The 14518-nt window shown below is 38.6% G+C and overlaps 1 protein-coding gene across 1 annotated transcript in view; it reads right to left on the bottom strand.

Annotated features, from left to right (window-relative positions):
* ATIC (5-aminoimidazole-4-carboxamide ribonucleotide formyltransferase/IMP cyclohydrolase) overlaps nucleotides 1–14029 on the bottom strand; it is a 30461-nt gene extending 16432 nt beyond the window's left edge. Inside the window, exons 1-7 of the mRNA XM_029226103.1 lie at nucleotides 13935–14029; nucleotides 13513–13639; nucleotides 12280–12356; nucleotides 11369–11435; nucleotides 7954–8042; nucleotides 7498–7649; nucleotides 7009–7165 (exon numbers count right to left, since the gene is read on the bottom strand). Coding sequence (XP_029081936.1) covers nucleotides 7009–7165; nucleotides 7498–7649; nucleotides 7954–8042; nucleotides 11369–11435; nucleotides 12280–12356; nucleotides 13513–13639; nucleotides 13935–13953 — 688 coding nt within the window. The 5' untranslated portion in view covers nucleotides 13954–14029. The remainder of the gene's footprint in view (nucleotides 1–7008; nucleotides 7166–7497; nucleotides 7650–7953; nucleotides 8043–11368; nucleotides 11436–12279; nucleotides 12357–13512; nucleotides 13640–13934) is intronic.
* Nucleotides 14030–14518: the final 489 nt, after the last annotated feature.

Consider the following 14518-nt stretch of genomic DNA (forward strand, 5'->3'; position numbering starts at 1 on the left):
GAAAAGAAATGAAGACAGCCAAAGAGACCTCTGGGACAACATTAAACGCAACAAAATTCGCATTATAGGGGTCCCAGAAGGAGAAGAGAGAGAGGAAGGACCCGAGAGAATACCTGAAGAGATTATAGTCGAAAACTTCCCCAACATGGGAAAGGCAATAGCCACCCAAGTCCAGGAAGCGCAGAGAGTCCCAGGCAGGATAAACCCAAGGAGAAACATACCGAGACACATAGTTATCAAACTGATAAAAATTAAAGACAAAGAAAAATTATTGAAAGCAACAGGGAAAAAAGACAAATAACATACAAGGGAACTCCCATAAGGTTAACAGCTGATTTCTCAGCAGAAACTCTACAAGCCAGAAGGCAGTTGCATGATATACTTAAAGTGATGAAAGGGAAGAACCTACAACCAAGAATACTCTACCCAGCAAGGATCTCATTCAGATTCGACGGAGAAATCAAAAGCTTTACAGACAAGCAAAAGCTAAGACAATTCAGCACCACCAAACCAGCTCTTCAACAAGTGCTAAAGGAACTTCTCTAAGTGGGAAACACAAAAGTAAAGGACCTATAAAAACAAACCCAAATAATTAAGAAAAAGGTCATAGGAACATACATATCGATAATTACCTTAAATGTGAATGGATTAAATGCTGCAACCAAAAGACACAGGCTCGCTGAATGGATACAAAAACAAGACCCACATATATGCTGTCTACAAGAGACCCACTTCAGACCTAGGGACACATACAGACTGAAAGTGAGGGGATGGAAAAAGATATTCCATGCAAATGGAAATCAAAAGAAAGATGGAGTAGCAACTCTCATATCAGACAAAATAGACTTTAAAATAAAGACTATTACAAGAGACAAAGGACACTACATAATGATCAAGGGATCAATCCAAGAAGAAGATATAACAATTGTAAATATTTATGCATCCAACATAGGAGCACCTCAATACATAAGACAAATGCTAACAGCCATAAAAAGGGAAATCGACAGTAACACAATAATAGTAGGGGACCTTAACACCCACTTTCACCAATGGACAGATCATCCAAAATGAAAATAAATAAGGAAGCGCAAGCTTTAATGACACATTAAACAAGATGGACTTAATTGATGTTTACAGGACATTCCATCCAAAAACAACAGAATACACTTTCTTCTCAAGTGCACACGGAACATTCTCCAGGATAGATCACATCTTGGGTCACAAATCAAGACTCAGTAAATTTAAGAAAATTGAAATCATATCTAGAATCTTTTCTGAGCATAACGCTATGAGATTAGAAATCAATTACAGGGGGAAAAAACGTAAAAAACACAGACACATGGAGGCTAAACAGTACATTACTAAAGAGCCAAGAGATCACTGAAGAAATCAAAGAGGAAATAAAGAAATACATAGAGACAAATTACAACGAAAACATGAACGATCCAAAACCTATGGGATGCAGCAAAAGCATTTTTAAGAGGGAAGTTTAGAGCAATACAAGCCTACTTCAAGAAACAAGAAAATCTCAAACAATGTAACCTAACACCTAAAGGAACTAGAGAAAGAAGAACAAATAAAACCCAAAGTTAGAAGGAAAGAAATCATAAAGATCAGAGAAGAAATAAATGAAATAGAAACAAAGAAAACGAGCAAAGATCAATAAAACTAAATGCTGGTTCTTTTTGGGTTTTTTTGCATTTTAAAAAATCTGTATTCTACAAACATACCAGTGAATGCTATAAATAAGGTAACATGACATAAAACAAAAAACGCTGGTTCTTTGAGAAGATAAACAAAATTGATAAACCATTAGCCAGACTCATCAAGAAAAAGAGGGAGAGGACACAAATCAATAAAATTAGAAATGAAAAAGAAGAAGTGACAACAGACACCACAGAAATACAAAGCATCCTAAGAGACTACCAGAAGCAACTCTATGCCAATAAAATGGACAACCTGGAAGAAATGGACAAATTCTTAGAAAGATATAACCTTCCAAGACTGAGCCAGGAAGAAATAGAAAATATGAACAGACCAATCACAAGTAATGAAATTGAAACTGTGATTAAAACTCTTCCAACAAACAAAAGTCCAAGACCAGATGGCTTCACAGGTGAATTCTATCAAACATTTAGAGAAGAGCTAACACCCATCCTTCTCAAACTCTTCCAAAAAATTGTGGAAGAAGGAACACTCCCAAACTCACCACCATCCATCGTCACCCTGATACCAAAACCAGACAAAGATACTACAGAAAAAGAAAACTACAGAACAAATAACATTGATGAATATAGATGCAAAAATCCTCAGCAAAATACTAGCAAACAGAACCCAAGAACACATTAAAAGGATCATACACCATGATCAAGTGGGATTTATCCCAGGGATGCATTTCTTCAATATAAGCAAATCAATCAATGTGATACACCATATTAACAAATTGAAGAATAAAAACCATATGATCATCTCAACAGATGCAGAAAGAGCTTCTGACAAATTTCAACACCCATTTATGATAGAAACTCTCCAGAAGGTGGGCACAGAGGGAACCTACCTCAACATAATAAAAGCCATATACGACAAACCTACAGCAAACATCATTCTCAATGGTGAAAAACTGAAAGCATTTCCTCTAAGATCAGGAACAAGACAAGGATATCCACTCTCGCCACTATTATTCAACATAGTTTTGGAAGTCCTAGCCACAGCAATCACAAAAGAAAAAGAAATAAAAGGCACACAAATTGGAAAAGAAGAAGTAAAACTGTCACTGTTTCCAGATAACATAAAACTATGTATAGAGAATCCTAAAGATGCCACCAGAAAACTACTAGAGCTCATCAATGAATGCGGTAAAGTGGCAGGATATAAAATTAATGCACAGAAATCTCTTGCATTCCTATACACTAATGATGAAAAATCTGAAAGAGAAATTAAGGAAACACTCCTATTTACCACTGCAACAAAAAGAATAAAATACCTAGGAATAAACCTACCTAGGGAGACAAAAGACCTGTATGCAGAAAACTATAAGACACTGATGAAAGAAATTAAAGATGATACCAACAGATGGAGAGATATACCATGTTCTTGGATTGGAAGAATCAATATTGTGAAAATGACTATACTACCCAAAGCAATCTACAGATTCAGTGCAATCCCTACCAAACTACCACTGGCATTTTTTACAGAACTAGAACAAACAAATCTTAAAGTTTGCATGGAGACAAAAAAACCCCAAATAGCCAAAGCATTCTTGAAGGAAAAAAACAGAGCTGGAGGAATCAGACTCCCTGACTTCAGACTATACTACAAAGCTACAGTAATCAAGACAATACGGTACTGGCACAAAAACAGAAATATAGACCAATGCAACAGGAGAGAAAGCCCAGACATAAACCCATGCACCTATGGTCAACTAATCTAAGACAAAGAAGGCAAGGATATATGATGGAGAAAAGACAGTCTCTTCCATAAGTGTTGCTGGGAAAACTGGACAGCTACATGTAAAAGAATGAAATTAGAACACTCCCTAACACCATATGCAAAAATAAACTCAAAATGGATTCGAGACCTAAATGTAAGACCAGACACTATTAAACTCTTAGAGGAAAACATAGGAAGAACACTCTTTGACATAAATCACAGCAAGATCTTTTTTGATCCACCTCCTAGAGTAATGGAAATAAAAACACAAATAAACAAATGGGACCTAATGAAACTTCAAAGCTTTTGCACAGCAAAGGAAACCATAAACAAGATGAAAAGACAACCCTCAGAATGGGAGAAAATATTTTCAAACGAATCAATGGACAAAGGATTAATCTCCAAAATATATAAACAGCTCATGCAGCTCAATAATAAAAAACAAACAACCCTATCCAAAAATGGGCAGAAAACCTAAATAGACATTTCTCCAAAGAAGACATACAGATGGACAAGAAGCACATGAAAAGCTGCTCAACATCACTAATTATTAGAGAAATGCAAATCAAAACTACAGTGAGGTATCACCTCACACCAGTTAGAATGGGCATCATCAGAAAATCTACAAACAACAAATGCTGGAGAGGGTGTGGAGAAAAGGGAACCCTCTTGCACTGTTGGTGGGAATGTAAACTGATACAGCCACCATGGAGAACAGTATGGACGTTCCTTAAAAAACTGAAAATAGAATTATCATATGACCCAATAATCCCACTACTGGACATATACCTAAAGAAAACCACAATTCAAAAAGACACATGCACCCCAATGTTCACTGCAGCACTATTTACAATAGTCAGGTCATGGAAGCAACCTAAATGCCCATCGACAGACGAATGGATAAAGAAGATGTGTTACATATATACAATGGAATATTACTCAGCCATAAAAAGGAATGAAATTGGGTCATCTGTAGAGACCTGGATGGATCTAGAGACTGTCATACAGAGTGAAGTAAGTCAGAAAGAGAAAAACAAATATCGTATATTAACGCATGTATGTGGAACCTAGAAAAATGGTACAGATGAACTGGTTTTCAGGACAGAAATATAGACATAGATGTAGAGAACAAATTATGGACACCAAGAGGGAAAAGCGAGCTGCAGGGAATGAATTGGGAGACTGGGATTGACATATATACACTAATATGTATAAAATGGATAACTAATAAGAACCTGCTGTACAAAAAAAATTCAAACATTAATCTGTTTCTCTATACTTCTTCCAAACAATAAAATGCTCTTTGAATTTAAAAAAACAAAAACAAAAAAAAACCCAAGTTACTGTCATCATGGAGCTTACGGGTGGAGTTAGAAAGGAAACAAAATGCGCAATAGAATTATACAATAGAAAATATTATTTACCCAAATGAGTTGAAAACTTGTGTCTACACAAAAACATGTACACAAGTGTTTATATCAGCTTTATTCATGAACTGCCAAACAGCATCCTTACATTCTTGATGTCTTCAAAAGGTGAATGAATAAACTGCGGTACAGCCACACACAAGGAAATATTATTCAGCAATAAGAGGTAATAAGCTACCAGAAGACACAGGAGGAAACTTAAATGCATATTGCTAAGTTAAAGAATCAGTCTGAAAAGGCTATATACTGTATGTTTCCAACTATATGATACTGGAACACAGCAAACGTATAGAGACAGTGGTTGCCAGGGGTTAGGGGGGTGGAAGGGGAGGAGTTTTTAGGGTGGTAAAACTATTATGTAGGAAAATTTCACAGTGAATACATTATACATTTGCCCAAACCCGTAGAATGTACAACATATTCTGAATCTAAACTATTGATCTTAGTTAATAATAATGAACCAATATTGATTCGTTAATTGTAACAAACGTACCACACTAATGCAAAGTTGTTAACAGGGGAAACTGGGAGAAGGGGGACATATGAGAATTCTTTGTACTTCTGGGAAATGTTTCTGTAAATCTGAAACTGCTCTTTTAGGGTCCAGTGGTTAAGCCTCTGCACTTCCACTGCAGGGGCATGGGTTCAATCCCTGGTTGGAGAACCAAGATCCCACATGCCGTGCGGTGTGGCCAAAAAAAAAGGATTAATTAGAAAAACCCAAACAAACCTGTTCTTTTTAATAAAACTACTTGGAAATAAAGTTCCCTCGAGCAAAAAAAAAAAAAAAAAAAAAAAATTACTGTTCTCATGGAGCTTATGCAAGAGGCATAGAAGAAACAAAATAGGCAATAAACAGTAAACAACAAAAGTAAAATATCCTATAAGACATACAACATGCAAAAATTAAATGAGACATCTTTTATAAAACTCCCCCATCTCCCTTTTTTTATACTTTAATTGTGGTAAGTGGGAGAAAACTTGGCTTCTGAAACATTTCAGTTAGTTAGAATAACCCCTTCAAATTATCAAATTTCCAAAGACACTAACAACTCTTTAGACACAAGAGAAAATGCTATAGAGAAATGTTTAAAGTTGTTTAATTTTTTTAAACAGTTGAAACAAAACAGAACTCTTCTCGTTTCCATTCACAAGAAAACCAGTCATCAACATCATTCTCTCTCACACACACAACTCTAGGGCTGAGCATACGGGCTTGGGCAGCATTAGAAAAGATTCAAAATATATCTGAGGCAAAGTAGTAACAGAATTTACCGACTGTCAAGAGCAAAGAAGAGAGTATTTTAAATGCTCCTTAAACTTCCTGCAGTGCTTCTCTCTCCTCCCCTCTCTCTGCTGCTAACAGGGAGTAAACAGCACCAATCTACCAATGTGCGCTCTGAGCTTGCCTTCTCAGTGCCTGAAGGAAGCTGTCCGGGCTCCCACCCAGGGCAGCCCCCCACCAACTTCAACCCGCCGAAGTCTTCACACCTACAAGTCTCTCCTCTGCCCACTGGACCCACTCTTCCCTTCCACCAGGGAGTAGGACGTGCTTGCTCATTAAATGGTCCACCTTAACAACAAAACAGAACCAAAAACTGTAAAATCCCTCTCATAACTCTACAAATCCTTAAGCCCTGACTAATTTCTCTGTTCAAAGAATTATCTTTATCATTCTTCTTTCCTAACCTCACATTCCTATTTTGGCCCATTGTAACTGGGCTTCCAGATCCATCATTCCAAGGAAACTGTGTTTGTAACATTCCCAAATCAAATAGCTACTTCTCTCAGCAGCATTCCGACTGGTTGAAACCCTATAGGTTCTCTGATGGTTCTCCACTGCCACGTCAAGGTTTGGTCTTGACCGTCTTCACCAAAATTCAGCCACCCCATCCTGTCCTACATCTTCAAAACCATCTACACACCAGACACTCGAATCTGTATCTTCAACTTGACTTCTCTCCAGAACCCTGGATTATCTCAATATTTTTTGTTCACAAGTCCCACTGACAGCTCAAACTTCAGGCAACTATAAGAGGTACTATGTAATTTACTTTATCTTCTAAAAAGTGAATCACACCTGATACAATAGAGAGAAAGACACACACATCCAGACACGGCAAACTGTGCCACGTTAACGCTCAGCTTTTACCTGTGATTGGGAGCTTGGGCTTCAGGGTATATAACTGGGCAGGAGTTTGATGAGGGTTCATTCCATACCTCAAGGGCATCTGAGATATTCCTTTACTATATTCTTTCCTGAAGTAATCGGAAATTGCTTCATCATATCGTGCCGTGTGAGTGAAAGCCTAGAATAAGAGTTAAGATTTGTGAAAATAGCCGCAGTATTTCTGAAAGTGAGGTAAAAATGGTTATAAGTAGTATATATCAAACTACAACCCACAGCCCGCACACATGCCTGTGCAGGAAAGACACCAAATAATAATAAATAGCACAAAGAATTATTCCCTTTCCATTTCTCTTTCAATCTTTTGACAGACTACCTCTCTGATAGTTGGTCTTCGCATTTACAACAAAAGGATAGCAGCTCCAAGCAGAACCCTGGAGGGTGATGTAATCTGGCGAGAAGTGAGTACTGTTGGTTTTGCAAGCACTGCACTAGATAAAAGCATGTCCGTACCTTCAAGGCTAACTGGCGTCTTGTCTCCAAAGATGTGTCTTTGCTGTCGGAGCCCTGCATCTCTGAGGACACAGCCGCGTAGTCCTCTGGTTCACACACTACTGTCACTCGAGTGTGGTTTTTGGCTGCCGCTCTCAGCAGGGTTACTCCCCCTTTGAAGAACAAAAGACGATTTGCATTTTCCTATCAGTTTCACCTCTTTCAAATCAAGTCACTGTACGCATACGTACTTTCTACTATAATTCTTGCCTTAAAAATAAGAGAAAAATAAGCCAGATGAATCTCTAAACAGAGAAAGAGCTCAGAAAATATCGATGAATCGGTCATCCCAGAACACAATCTGGGGGCAGCGACTGTTTGCTAGGCCCTCAATAGGGAACGTCCAAGAGTCATCTTGTTTACAGTGTAAAGAAGTGTCTCCTCCAGCAGTCTTCAAATATGGTTTTTCTGACTTACCAATATCAATTTGCTCAACCGCCACTTCAACAGTTACAGCCGGAGAAGCCACCGTCTTTGCAAAGGGATACAGATTACAAACAACAACTCTAAAAACAAAGAGGAATTCAGCTGTCACTAAAAACTCAAACTTCCGTGGTTTACACACCTCAGTCAGTAGCTGTTAACATGACCAAACCCCTTAAGACCTAAAATATCAACTGTGAGCCTGACGTTTTAAAGTTCTAAAGTTACTTTGAAACATCAGGACCTCCCACATTTGCAAGAGCAGAGGTATACAGAAGGGGCTGTAGTCAGCAAATGCTCTCAATACACATTATTCCCTCCAAATCATATTGCAATGTTGCTGCTTGGGTCACCTTAGCTACCCACTGTCCTATCGAGCCATCAAAATTTAAAAACAAAATTTTAACTGAAATAAAATACAAAGCTACCGATAATATCCTCAATTTGGAATGTGATCACCATTATCTACGACATTGGATTTTACACTCTATTTCCAGTGGATTGTGTAAAATGATGAAAAATGATAGGTCATTCTAAAGGGGAAATATTTGTTTTGTCTTCAGAAAGGTCATACACAATAATGGTAAAAGGACAAAAGAGTAATTTAAAGGACAGCCCTGATCTAAAATTCACCACCAGTGAAACAGAGATCCACCCCTAGGGCTGCAATGTGAGGAGATATGTGGGCAGGTTCCCCAGTGAAATAAGCACAACTGGTAAAAACTAACAAAAAAAGAAAAACAGAAGGGGGGGTGGTGGGCAACACTTCCCAATGCCTGATACTGAAACCAGACAAAATGTCACACACACACAAAAAAACAACCAGAACAGTATCTTATGAATACGGACCAAAAAGTCCTTAACATACTACCAAATTGAATCCAGTAAAATATAAAAAGAAGTACACACTACAGCAAAGTATGGTTTATCCCACGACTGTAAGGTTGGTTTAATATCTAAAAGTCAATTATTGTAATAGCTATGTCAATAAAATAAAGGACAAAAACCACCTGATTGTCTCAATAGATGCACGGAAAGCATCTGATAAAACTAAACTCATTCATGATGAAAACAGTCAAAAATTAAGAATAGAACTTGCTCAACACGATACAGGATATTTAAAAAAAACAACCCACAGCTAACATCATACTTCAAGGCGAAAGACTGAAAGGTCTCCCCTAAGATCTGGAACAAGACAAGGATGTCCACTCTCACCACTTCTACTCAACCCTGTACTGGAGGTTCTAGCCTGGTCAATTAGCAAAGAAAATGAAATAAAAGGCACCAAGATTGGAAAAAAGTGATGCTATCTCTATTAGCAGGTGACATGATCTTGTATCTAGAAAATCCTAAGGAATTCACACAGAAAAATCATTAGCACTAATCAGTAAATAAGTTCAGCAGGGTTGTAGGATATAATCAATTGAACTTATACACACTAGTGAGGAACAATCCAAAAGTAAAATTAAGAAAACAGTTCTACGTACAATAGCATCAAAAACAAACAAATTTATGAATAAATTTAAGAAAAGAATATGACTTGTATCTTAAAAAGTACAAAACAATGTTGAAAGAAATTTTAAAAAATCTTTAGAAAGAGATGCCATGTTTATGGACTGGAAGACTTAATATTGTTAGGATGGCAATATTCCCCAAATTGATCTACAGATTCAAGATAATTCCTACAAAAATTCCAACGCCCCTTTTTGCAGAAATGGGCAAGCTGACCCTAAAATGCATATGGAAATGCAAGGTACCCTGAATACCCAAAACAATCTTGAAAAAGAAGAACAAAGCTGAAAGACTCACACTTATCACTTTCACAATTTACCGCAAAGATAATGGCGTGGTGCTGGCATAAAGGAGGTATAGATCAAGTGTACCAAGATCACTCAATGGGGAAAGAATAGTCTCTCCCACAAATGATGCTGAGACAACTGGATAGCCACATACTAAATAAAGCTGGACCACTACCTCACACCCACATATAAAAAAAGTAGCTTAAAAGGAATCAAAGACCTAAGCATAAAAGCTAAAACTAAAAAACTCTTAAAAGAAAACATAGGCATAAATCTTCATTATTCTGAATTATGAAATGGTTTCTTAGAAATAACACCAAAGGCACAGGCAACAAAAGAAAAAATATAGGTAAGTTGGATATTACCAAAATTTAAAACTTTTATGATGCTCAAAGGATACTATTAAGAAAATGAAAACAATCCACAGAATGGGATAAAATGAATTCTTACAACTCAATAATAAAAAATAAGTGACTCAATTAAAATGGGCATCTGAACAGACATTTCTCCAAAGGTATACAAATGGCTTATGCTCATGAAAAGATGCTCAACCTCATTAGGAAATGCAAATCATAATCACGAGATACCACATCATAGGATGGTTAGAATCAAAAATATCAATAACGAATGTTGCTGAGTATGTAGAAGTGAGAACTTTTGTACACTGCCGGTGGGAACGTAAACTGATGAAGCACTTTGGAAAATAATCTGGCAGCTCCTCAAAAGTTTAAACAGTTACCAGATGACCAAGAAATTCCACTCCCAGGTATATACCCAAGAGAAATGAAAATATATGTGCACACAAAAATTTGTACATGAATGTCCATAGCTGCATTATTCATAACATCCGAAAGTGCAAACAATCCAAATATCCATCAACTGATGAACTGATAAATGGGAGTATATCCATACAGTAAATTACTTTTCAGCAATAAAAAAGTGAATTGATATATGCTGTAACATGGATGAACCTTGAAAACATGCTAAGAAGCTAGTCACAGAGGACCATATATTATACAATTACACTGACATGCAATGTTCGTGTAAATCCAGAATAGAAAATACACTGGTGGTTGCCTACGTCGTTGGAGGAAATGAAGAATGAAAGTTAATGGGTAGAGTTTTTTTGGGGGGGAGGGTCAGGGTGGGAGGTGGGGTGATGAATATATTCTAACATTAACTGTGGTAATAATTGTACAACTCTAAATATACTAAATTACTAAACTACTGAATTATCTACTTTAAACTGGGGAATTGTATGGTACATGAATTAAGCTGAATAAAGCCGTTATACATATGTATTAAAAAGAAAGACTGAATATCATTATGCAAATAACTAAGTTACTTATATATATGACAATTTAGATCACAACTTCCTAAAAAAGCAAAGGTTGTTTAAGCATAATTATGTATTTTAGTAATATAAATTTGGCAAAATCAAAATGCTTATTTACCCACATACAATGTCACAAATGTCCTCAATAAATGTTTATAGTAAGTGATCAGGAAACTAAACCTAATGCTAACCTTGATCTTTAAAAAGAGACACCAGATTTGGCTTCTTTGTCTTTGATCCCTAATGTATTAAAAGTTCAACTTTGAATTTTTACCTTATAAGACTGAAATCAAGTCTGGCCATGTCAGCACTATCTTCTGGGATATTACGAGCCAAGATGCCTAATTTAACAAAGTTAGAGTATTAGGTTCAAAAAACAAGTCAGAATAAGGTACTTCTTTCCAACACAATCCCATCAATCAAGTTAAAGCCCCTAGCATTGCCTAATTAAGAATACCAGACAGTACAAATCTCAGATTAGTGGGTATACTTAAAAACGGTTTGCATCAGTTCCTGATTCCCTTTCTCTTGAGCAACAAAACATAAAAGGAATTTTCATATAACTGTTGTCAGTTCCATCACTCCATGTACTCCCATAAATACTGAAGCATTTTGAAAGAATTCCTTTGAAAGTCAGTTACACTGTGATGCTTTATTCTAAGTTTGGAATCATCATAAAAGTTTTTTCACACTCTAAAATCTAAGTATTTTCATTAACTCCAGCAGGAAATATCACACTCTAACTTATTTATCAGGCCAGGACTAATAGCAAGCAGAGGAATCCATCAAGTAACAAAGCAAACCAGATTTTAAACAGGTTCTAATGTATTATGAACTTTAGCAGCACATGTGACAAAACCAGCATAACCTCACAGATAATTTTTTTTTAAGCTATGACCTGCCTTTTTCCTTATTCCTTTGTTTATTCTACAGAGTAACTGATTGTTTTAAACTGAAGGTATCCGGGCTTCCCTGGTAGTGGTTGAGAGTCCACCTGCCGATGCAGGGGACGCGGGTTCGTGCCCCAGTCCGGGAAGATCCCACATGCTGTGGAGCGGCTGGGCCCGTGAGCCATGGCCGCTGGGCCTGCGCGTCCGGAGCCTGTGCTCCGCAACGGGAGAGGCCACGGCAGTGAGAGGCCCGCGTACCGCAAAAAAAAAAATACTGAAGGTATAAACCACTTACCAGCATGGACTGCAGGATGCAAGGTTTTCACACGCCCCCCTAACATTTCAGGAAATCCAGTTACCTCAGAGACGTCTCTGAAAACAGATAAACAGAATATTGCTGGTGCTTCTGCTGAGTTGTCATTTTACATTTTACACCATTCCAAAACATCTTCCAACATTTTTTCAGAGCCTGGTTTTTCAGAATTCAGAAAATGAATCATAAGCCATACTAATGAAATATTAAGAAATAAATGCAACTCACAAGTAATTTGGCAATATACAACAAAGTATTAATATTCTTATCTCAGAAACAGACTAAAGAAAAAGCAAGGATTTATTTTTATGATTAAACAAGCATAAAGACAGCAAAGTAAATGAGTGGGGCAATAAAAGATTGTTTAGTAAAGTGGTGTTGGTATTAGAATAACTGGTTAACACTATGCAAATACAGATTCCGAATCAAAAGTTTGAGCACTTTAATAAAAGAAGTACCAGAATTAAGTATGTGAGGAATGCTTTCAAAACATTGAACAAAGGACTGATCTATGTAAATTTAAAAACTTTTTACTCAATACATGAAAAGAAAAAGCTGGAAAAAGATAATCACAAAACATGACAAAGGGACACATAAAAGACAGCATTTCAGTATCAATCCATATCACCAAACTGACCTGAACCCTCTCTGCCTGAATTTACAAGCAAATTTTTAAAAACCCACAATATGTGAAAAAAGCAACAAGCAAGACCATCTATCTTCTGTATGAGCTATGAAATAAAAAAAATATGCTTATAAAAACACTGGAAGGAAACACATCAACATGTTGAACATGGTTACCAGAGATGCTAAGGGAAGAGAGACTGAATCTTCAGAGTTGAATTTTAATGATGTCAACAGTTTCACTAACGAGCCAGTCAAAACGGATCATATGCATCCTGCAAATCACAACTTCCCTCTTGCCCAACAGACAGTCCACCTAAATTAATCTGTTGTGGCTGAGGAGGGCTCTGAAATGAGGACTCTGGGGGTCCCAACTCCTTACTCTGTAAATATGAACAGAAGTTACTAAATTTCTCTGGGCCTCATCTCCCTCTTCCACAAAGGTGGTTAAGTAGTTTACCAATCTCACAGCCTGGCTGGGAGGAATAAATAACGTTATTTTACTCAGTGCTTGGAATACATTACTTTCTGGTCAACGTCATCACACTAGGTTCTGATTGGACTTAACTTAGAAAGCAAGTTGTGCCTTACCTGACTGCCAGACCAGCATCTCTGAGAGCTTTTGCAGTCCCTCCAGAAGCGATCAGATGCAAACCCACAGAAGCTAGGTTCCTGGCAAATTCCACAAGGCCGGTTTTGTCAGAGACACTCAATAAGGCTGAAACAGAAAACATTTCTCATCACTCGCTGTACACATTACATTCCTCAAGGCCGGGGAGGCGGGGTGGGCAGTCGGGAATCTCAAGGCCCTCACTACTCAGACCTTGACCGGGGGCCGGGCCTGCCGCCAGCGAACCGCACTTCCGCGGGCCGGGGCCTAGCAGACCGCAGCGCCGCCTCCCACCCTGCCGGGCCCCCGCAGCTCCCGCCCGGCCGCCGCCATTGCCGGGGTGAGAGTGCCGCGGGGCACGGATGCCGATGGCGCGGCACCTCCAGGGCGCCAAGGGACTCACCGAGCTGGCCGGGTGCCATGGCTGCAAGCGGCAAGGCCCCGGGGAGCGCGGGGCACAAAAGCGGAGACGCCACGTGCGGAAGGAGGGGCGGTGCGGCCAGAATTTACGCCGGAAGGAGGCGGGGCGGACCCGGTGGGCGCCTGATCCGTCACGTGACCCAACCCGCCCCCTGTTCAATTTCAGACGCGAAATTGGAGCCGCAGGGTTGTAAGGGAATGCGGGGTGGGGTGCGGTGCAGCTGGCTTCCTAAATCCAGAACTGGAAGGGATCACCACCTACAGTCTCACACTCCGAGAGTGATTTGTCCCTGCCCACAAAATGTGGTCGCCCGAAGCCTCGGGAGCTAACTCCTGTTGCCCAGGGCAGCCTGTCCCGGAGGCTGATCAAAGCGTCAGAAGCCCTGACGGAGGAATCAAGAAAAACACAAGGAAAAGTTCTTGGAGCAGCAAAGCTGGAAAGCATCTTGGCAATCATCTGCTTTCCTCCCGTTTCAATATATTAAAAAAAGTAAAACGAAGGTCTAAAGATTAAGTGACTCCACAGTTCCCAGAGGCAAAATGAAGTGAAATTGACATTCATTTGAG

Source organism: Monodon monoceros, unplaced genomic scaffold (assembly GCF_005190385.1).
Source record: "Monodon monoceros isolate NGI ecotype Baffin Bay Population unplaced genomic scaffold, NGI_Narwhal_1 Super_Scaffold_16, whole genome shotgun sequence".
NCBI classification, from domain to species: Eukaryota; Metazoa; Chordata; class Mammalia; order Artiodactyla; family Monodontidae; genus Monodon; species Monodon monoceros.